Source organism: Hoplias malabaricus, chromosome 3 (assembly GCF_029633855.1).
Source record: "Hoplias malabaricus isolate fHopMal1 chromosome 3, fHopMal1.hap1, whole genome shotgun sequence".
Taxonomy (NCBI): Eukaryota; Metazoa; Chordata; class Actinopteri; order Characiformes; family Erythrinidae; genus Hoplias; species Hoplias malabaricus.
In genome coordinates this window covers 21,051,534-21,060,182 of record NC_089802.1, presented here as the reverse complement: position 1 = coordinate 21,060,182, position 8,649 = coordinate 21,051,534, and the positions used below count along the sequence as shown (strand labels likewise).

Below are 8,649 nucleotides of genomic sequence, written 5' to 3'. Positions count from 1 at the left end.
GTAGAACTGGCATGTAAATCACTAACAGGCATTCATTCATTTATCGTTAGAATGTGCAACACGAGGCGATATTTCTCGCCAATTCACATTTATGGATGGCTCCACAAGAAGTAGCAATTGTGCTTCGTATCAATGACGTTGTGTGTCCTTATTTTGTTTGCACTAGTTTTTTTCTAAAGGATGAAGACTGGAATCTTTGAACTTTTCAAAAGAAAGAAAAAAAAGGGCTCTTATTCTGATTTCTTCAACATTGCACAAACCTTTCTGAAATTTAGCCTCTCTGCAATGTCCAGTGGGGTTTCACCACTCTGAAAAATAAAACAGGCATTAACTTCCTGACTTTCTCAATGAGCATTTTAAAATGTATTGTATGCAGTGTATTCAAACAAACATCTACTGAAAAGGTGGGTAAATATACATAAATGATTTGATTTAGTTAGTAAAGTAATTTTGTGTGTGTGTCTGTGTATATATATATATATATATATATATATATATTGCTATTCATAAAATTTATATAGTGTCATCAACTTAAACATGTATTTTAACGGAATTAAACTTTTGAAGAGATTTGCTTCAAATAGACCAATATACACAGTGACCTCACGACTGCTCTTATGGCTGAAGAACACCAAATCGTCAAATGTAATAAGACCATGTTTAAGGAAAGAAACTATTGGAGGAACGTTGGCAATATAATGTACACCATAAACAGTATGCTGTAAACTATACTTGCCTTCACTGAGTTTTGTAGCTCAAAGGCATTGAGGTTCCAATGATATTCAGATGTATGATGTAAATGTACATTTGTTAAACATTTACATACAATAATAATGATAAGTCATGGCAATACTGGGCTTTAAATGATTTCTACAGGGAAAGCACCATGATACTGTAGATATTCTCTCAGAAAAAAAGGTACAGGTACTTTTCTGTCACTAAAGGTAGTGTAAATGCACTTTTTATAAAAGTGCAACAGTGGTTTTAAAATTTCATTTGTGTTCCCTAAAGGCATATTACATTCTCTTTTCCAGAAGAAGTGGTGAATATTTGTAATATATCATTATAGAACTAGGTAAACAAAAACATGACATAAATTTGGGAGATTAAATGGGTTGTATGAAAGCAGCCCATTTTAAAATCTACAGTTAAAAGAGAATATGGTACAATTATATTTCCTAATAAAACAGAAAATGTGCTCTTGAGGGTTACACCATAGGGACAGTTTTTCTGATAGTATAGAGCTTTAATTAACATTCTTTAAGGTCCAGTTAGAGAATCTCCCCCTGCCAAGGTCTGGAACATAATATATATCTTTATGAACATTATGATCAGTGCCATAACCTGTACATTAAAATGGCCTCAATTTTAACAATTGTATTTAGTTAACTGAATATCAAGTATATTTCAACATTAATACTTATAAATAACAAATACCGTATTTTCCGCACTATAAGGCGCACCGGATTATAAGGCGCACCTTCATTGAATGACCTATTTTAAAACTTTGTCCATATATAAGGCGCACCGAATTATAAGGCGCATACAATAGACGCTACAGTAGAGGCCGGGGGTTACGTTATGCATCAATTAGATGGAGCTGCGCTAAAGGGAATGTCAACAAAACAGTCAGATAGGTCAGTTCAACTTTATTAATAGATTACAACCCAGCGTAGTTTAAGGTAAAACATGTAGTGCAATGTTAATTTACCCCACATAGTGGGGGGAGGGGAACTTCTCCTCGATTCAATAATAATAACAATCACAATATAGTAACACTCGAAATAGTGCAAAGCGATAACAATATATCAATAACTCAACGTTGCTCAATCGTTAAAATCACACAACACACAAAATAAACACGTAAAGCTCACTTTACTAAGTTATTCCTCTATTCCCGTGTTCTTCTGCGTGACTGATCGCCTTGAGTTTAAACTCTGCGTCATATGCGTGTCTCTTAATAGGAGCCATTTTGGGGTCTTTACATAAAAAACAAATGGAAATGAAATATATATACCGGTATATATCCAGCATGCACCGCGCGCGGAAGAAAATGAAGTAGGCGGCTGCTTACCGTAGTTGCGAGACCTGGTGTGGCTCAATATTGTTCCATATATAAGGCGCACCGGATTATAAGGCGCACTGTCGACTTTTGAGATAATTTGAGTTTTTTAGGTGCGCCTTATAGTGCGGAAAATACGGTACTGTGAATAAAATATTATATTATTGTTTCAAGTAAATTTACAAATAAAACAATGATTTTGGAATAAAAGGCATATTTTAAATAGTGACTTTGGTAGTTGCAGTTGACTTTACTACTTTTCTGTAAAAAGCAATTTGATAGGCTCTTTATGCTGAAAGACGGGACTTTATCCGTAAACAGAATCCATATTCAACCATATTGACAATTTCAACCAGTAATCATTCCCTTCTTATTAAAGTCCCAAAAGAGATTTTATCATTATCTCTTGGGCTATTTTTCACTAGTGCCAGGACAGCGCTCATCATAATGCACAGATGCGATTGGCTGAGTAGCCTTATATGTGATATGTAGAAATGCATGCGATTAGTCTGACCATTTCCTGGAGTGCTAAACCTTTACTGTAATGTCTAGAAAAGTCACACCACTTAAAACAAAAACGCTGTTGTAAGAACGAAACAGCTCTCAATAGTTTTACAGTTACAGGTCCAGGTCCGGAGAGGACAGCTTCTGGGTCCGGACTTGGACCACCTATTCGTGACCTTGGGTGTAGAGTCATCGCCACACAACAGTAAACGTGTAGTATCCAGTCATTACGCCACAGGAAAAATAATCAACTTCTTTCTGTAGTTCCTTAGTGGGGTGTATGTAAATTTTTTACCACAACTTTACATTTACACAGATGGACCACAAAATTAAAACCACTGAAATCTGTTGTGAACAACGTTGATTATCTTGTTACAATGGCACATGTCAAGGGTAGGGGTATATTTGGCAGCAAATGAACAGTCAGGGTGGTGCAGCAGGTAGTGTCGCAGTCACACATCTCTAGGGACCTGGAGGTTGTGGGTTCGAGCCCCACTCCGGGTCACTGTTTGTGAGGAGTTTGGTGTGTTCTCCCCATGTCCACGTGGGTTTCCTCCAGGTGCTCCGGTTTCCTCCCACGGTCCAAAACCATACACTAGTAGTAGGGCTGGATAAGCGGTTGCAGATAATGAATGAACAGTCAGTTTTTGACACTGAGGCTGGAAAAATGGGCAATTGTAAGGAGCTGCGTGACTTTTAAGAGCCCAATTTTTAGGGCTAGGTGACTGGGTCTAGGTCTTGTGGGGCACTCCTGGTTTGCAGGGGTTAGTACAGAAGAGCTATTGTAGCACTATTTGATTAAAATATAAGGCTGTCTGTAATAGACTGTTATCAATTAACACAATACATAACAGCTTGCTCCGTAAAAAAGCTGCACAGCTGCAGGCTGGCCTGAGTGCCCATGTTGACTGCTGAAAGCACCTACATCAGGTATGTGAGCATCAGAACTGGATGTTGGAGCAACGGAAGGAGTTGGCTTGTTCTGAATGATGTTCTCTTTCACAATTAACTTGCAAAGAGATGGCACTACAAGATGAAGGCCAGCCAGCAGAGGCAGTGTGATACTCTGAGCAATGATAGATAGATGCTATTCTGAGACGTATTACCTATTTAAACACTGCTACACCCAAGTACTTACATTCATGGCAACAGTGTTTCCTAAAGGTAGTCTGTTTCAGGAAAACACACTCTACAAAAACAGTTTAAGAGTGGTTTGTGGAAGATGTCAAAGACTTCAAGGTGTTTACTTGGCCTCTAAATTCCCCAGATCTTAATCCAGATGAGCATTTGTTGAATGGGGAGACAAAACAAGTACAGACACCAAAGGACTTCTTTAGGGCTTTTGTAGAATTAATGCCTTGATGAGTTAGAACTGTTTTGGCTACAGGAAGGGGACATACACAATATTACGGAGTATTATGTACACTATACAGTATCTCTACCCCATTCTACTCAGCTCTACTTGCTTAGTACCTGGCTGGTTTTGTGTCCCAGTTTAGACGCATCATTGTTTTTGTTTCCTTGTTGCATCATCTGGCTCTTGCTGGATTATTTGGTAAGCCTCCAATCCAAGGAATGTTTTTTAACTCTTCAAAAACCTACAGCGTATTTTCATGAGGTACCATTGTAAACAGGATCTCTACTGTAGCGTGGCTATTTTCCAAATAGCAAGTTTGTGCTTGGGGGGGGGGGGGGGGGGGGTCTGCATTTCTATGCCTAGACAAGTCTCTCTAGCCAATCAGTGCTCTGCAAAGTTTACACGTCACATTTAGTCTATACTGTAGTCCCAGGACTAAAAAAGTACCCAGTTCAAAAGAACCAGATGGAAAAGTTGAGTCAAGTAAAGTAGAGACCATGCAGTGGAAAGATGCCATGAGGCAGATGTTTTTAAATATTAGGGTTGAAATCTTGGATTTTTTTCTATAAGTATATACAATACCACATTGATTCCAACACATTGAGTCACAACATTAGAGCAGTGTCCAATCAGGGTAAAATAATTCATTCAATTCCTGTAACCGCTTATCCAATTCAGGTTCGCAGTGGGTCCGGAGCCTACCCGGAATCACTGGGCACAGGGCAAGAACAAATCCTGGAGCAGATGCCAGTCCTTTTCAGGACGATGTACACTTACACCTATGGACATTTGAGTTGCCAATCCACCTACCCATGTATGTTTTTGGACCATGGGAGGAAACCAGGGCACATGGAGGAAACCCAAGCAGACACAGGGAGAACACACCAAACTCCTCACAGACAGTCACCCGGAGTGGAGCTTGAGCCCACAACCTTGGGAGCTCTGTGACAGCGACACTACCTGTTGTGCCACCTTGCTGCCCAAATAAAATACATTGTTCTTTAAATATTTAAATAATAATTTTAAAAATGTCCACTTCCCAGATATTGCTCATTGGAGAAATACCACAAGAAATTCAGTTGCCTGTGAAAATTAGGAACTTACATTGTTCCTGACTGAAATGTCTGCGTTTTTCTCCAGTAGTAATGGAATAATCCGGTGGCTTTTACACTGGCAGGCATAGTGTAGTGCTGTATTTCCTTTCTGTTCAAGAAAATAATGCATAATAATAAAGCAAACATGACAAAGAACACTATACTTTTAGGGCTTATACTACAAAGATATAGTACATACAGTACTTACATAATCTGTGGCATTGACTTCTACCTTGCTGCTTAACAACAGCTTCACCAGGTTGACATGCTTCTTCTGCTTATCTATCTGTTGACATGACAAACCGGTTATTATGTGCACATAACTTAAAAATGTCTTTCAGTTTTCATGAAAAATCACATGTGAATAGCAGAATGCAGGGAAGGAGAAACCCATTAACCATGCTCATAGCCAATATTAATAGCCCATTATTCATAGCCCATTAACCATGCTCATAGCCAATATTCTGTTTTAATCAGCTTGTTAAATCTGCAGAGAAGAGGTGAATTAGTGTGGATACAATTTAACAAAAAAACAAAGATGTACTCTACCATTATGAGGTATCCAATCAACAGGACAGGCATGAGAATAACAATCATAAGGTAGTCCAAGAAGGAAAACCTCCTTCTGGCAACATAGTGCAGGCAAGTTCTTTCTTTCTGAAGAAGAAAAATGCAAATCTAACATTACATCTTCAAAACAGACAGAGTTGTAGCCTAGTTCTGTCTTTTCAAGACTGGCAATGATTGAAATACATTTATGATACCTCAACAAAATTAAGGACAGAGGGTAAAACTTCAAGCAGAAATGGCACAATTTTCAACCAATATATTTTTCTGTAAACTGCTAAGTTTATTTCTGAACTGAACATTTTAATATAAGGTGAGCATTCAGCCTGGTTGTTTCTGCTGATATTATTTATTCATTCATCGTCTGAAACCGCTTATCCAGTTCAGGGTCGCGGTGGGTCCAGACCCTACCCTGAAAAATTGGGCGCAAGGCAGGAACACACAATGGAGGGGGTCAGTCCTTCACAGGGCAACACACACACACACACTCACACATTCACTTACATCTATGGACACTTTTGAGTCGCCAATCTACCTACCAACGTGTGTTTTTGGACCATGGGAGGAAACCGGAGCACCCGGAGGAAACCCACATGGACACGGGGAGAACACACAGGGCTTAACCTCACAACCCCAGAACCCTGGAGCTGTGTGACTGCGACACTACCTGCTGTGCCCCTGACGATATCAGTCTGATACAAATACTAATCAATAGTGAAATGTCTCTACAGGTCAGTAGACATTATTTTATTAAATACCTTGTTTCTTATGGACACATCAGCATTTTGATCTAAAAGGTATTTGGTAAGTTGGAGATTTCCAGCCCTGCAAGAAGCTATGAGTGGTGTGTCTCCAAATATTTTATCCTGAACGTTCAAATTCTTGCCATTTGCCTTCAGTAGCTGACAAACTTGGGTGATGTCATCATTGTAAGCTGCTTGGAAAATGGGCTGCGAAAAGACAAAAAAAAATTTAAAACAAAAAATTATGGCATAATGCCCCATATTTATTATCACCTCCTAACTAGAAAATAATTGATACTGTATAGAACCATGTTAACACATACGAGTGGTTTCCCAGACAGTGTTTAAGCCTAGTCCTGGACTTAATCTTAAAATCACAGTTCAAAATGCTGTTTAGTCCTAGGCTTAATCACTGTCTGGGAAACCAACCCATAAGTTACAAACAATGCAGAAGTTATGACAGACCACTGTCAGCATCAGATAAACATGTCTTAAAAATCCACAGGTGTCTCTGTGCACCATTTCACATTGAGAACATACCAGATCATTCCAAACCAGAGCTAGGCTATGTGTCTGAAAGAAAAATGTTATTAAGAAATTCATTAAGATAATGGAAAGAAATTTTCAAAAGTCAGCAAACTCATAACATTTGGCCCCAGAGCCCAGACCTCAACATCACACCATTAGTTGGATCATTAAAGGCAGAAAATGCAGCTAACTTCTAAGACTGAATTTAAAGGCAGTTAAGACTGAACTTAATGCAATTTAGTAAGGCGTGGGTGTGTGTAAGAGATCCTATCCTACTCAAATATTTGTTACACTCTTAAGTTCACCTTTAAAAACACATTGTGTTTCATAAAAGGTATTGTGTTTCTCCAAAGACTAATAATCTGTGTATTGTTTCCTCCACACACACACAAAAAGTATTAAACTGTCACAGTCATAATATATGTCCAATGTTTTATTTAAGGAACATTAATGTACCATATTCCAATGCATGGAAATACCTGTCCTGACTCTGTACATCCTTAAATCTAGGCAGTTTATTTTACATTTTGCAAAATGTAGCATACCTTTCTACTTTAATTTACTTTTGTATCTTTGCATGTAGATTTTACTTATTCTTACATTTTAGAAGCACCTCATGGAACTGGTTTGTAAATCCCACTCACATTTAAGAACAGTTCACACTATAGGGTGTTACTCAGTGCTTCCCATCATTGTGTCCTTTAATAAAGAGACAAATAATAATTATACCAAAAACAATATGGGGCATTATGCCACAACCAAAAAGCTGAATATCAGGCTTGCTGTGTGCAGAGAATATAACTCCGGCATGGACTCCACCTGTTGTTCCTCAGTAAGATTTTCCTGAACTGGATTAGATGTGTTCTGGGGAAGTTTGTAAATACTAGTAAAACAGGACCAGAATTGAGAAATATTAAAACATTGCAGTGAGAATGTAAGACAGGAAACAGCGGTTTGCCAGCGGAGGCTATTTCACGTAAGACATATAACGTTTTCAGACTGACTGAAAGTAACTCCTTTAAGGAAATAAAGGAAAGTGTAATCTTTAAAAGAAACGCCAGTTAAATTAAAACCTGCTTGTCAAAATGGCGTTGAACAGAGAGAGCTGTAGTAAATGTTTACCAACCTCTGAGTACAAGATCCCCATGGCGAAGAACAAACAAGGAACAGTAAACGCATCAGCGTACTCTTAAAACCGTGGTCGGAAATTTCCCACAAAATGACTGAAATATTAGTTCCTCAGTTATCTGTTCGCTAGAAGTCTTTTCTCCCACTAAGGTGGAAGGGTGTGGTTTTTAAGCATGACTATAGAAAAAAAGCACTACCTCTTTTTCAGGTGTGTTGCTGCTAAGAAACATCTAGAGAAACATCTGAAAGTATAATAAGACGATATTTGACGGTATTTACAATGTTCCCTGAACATGAAGAGGATTAAAACATTATGTAATATTTGTACTTTAAATTACCACTTAAAAATCACTGTGACACTTCACTGATATGTAATATAGCCTCTGGTATTTCTACTCTGGGCGCAGCACTGCAGAAACTGAACTATGAAACTTTTGGAGGAGGGTAAAAAAACACCACTTCCCTCTCTCCATTTATTTCCTTACAGTGCTGTAAAAATTAAACTAGGAGGATCCCCAGGAGCAAAAATATTGACTTAGAAATATTGGGTTTGGTTACTTCAGACTCTTGTGCCCAGAACAGTTGGTGCTACATCAAATATGACTCTTTGAATGAATTGGACAACACACTTGTCACTGGAAGACATACACACCACACAAGTGTCAG

The 8,649-nt window shown here is 38.3% G+C and overlaps 1 protein-coding gene across 1 annotated transcript; it reads right to left on the bottom strand.

The window, feature by feature from the left end:
• ankrd22 (ankyrin repeat domain 22) lies at positions 1 to 8,573 on the bottom strand. The gene is made up of 6 exons (XM_066663841.1): positions 7,982 to 8,573; positions 6,343 to 6,534; positions 5,567 to 5,674; positions 5,226 to 5,303; positions 5,028 to 5,126; positions 1 to 308 (listed from the first exon to the last, which is right to left on the bottom strand). The coding sequence occupies exons 1-6, from the start codon at positions 8,000 to 8,002 to the stop codon at positions 231 to 233; spliced, it is 576 nt and encodes a 191-aa protein (XP_066519938.1). The 5' UTR covers positions 8,003 to 8,573; the 3' UTR covers positions 1 to 230.
• Positions 8,574 to 8,649: the final 76 nt, after the last annotated feature.

What these genes read in the sequence shown, in the direction of transcription:
- ankrd22 (XM_066663841.1), bottom strand. Translation starts at nt 8,002, where the DNA reads ATGGGGATCTTGTACTCAGAG. An exon ending in TGATTGGATACCTCATAATG is followed by an intron (nt 5,304 to 5,566) that starts GTAGAGTACATC and finishes TCATGTCAACAG; the next exon opens with ATAGATAAGCAGAAGAAGCA. An exon ending in AAGTCAATGCCACAGATTAT is followed by an intron (nt 5,127 to 5,225) that starts GTAAGTACTGTA and finishes TTTCTTGAACAG; the next exon opens with AAAGGAAATACAGCACTACA.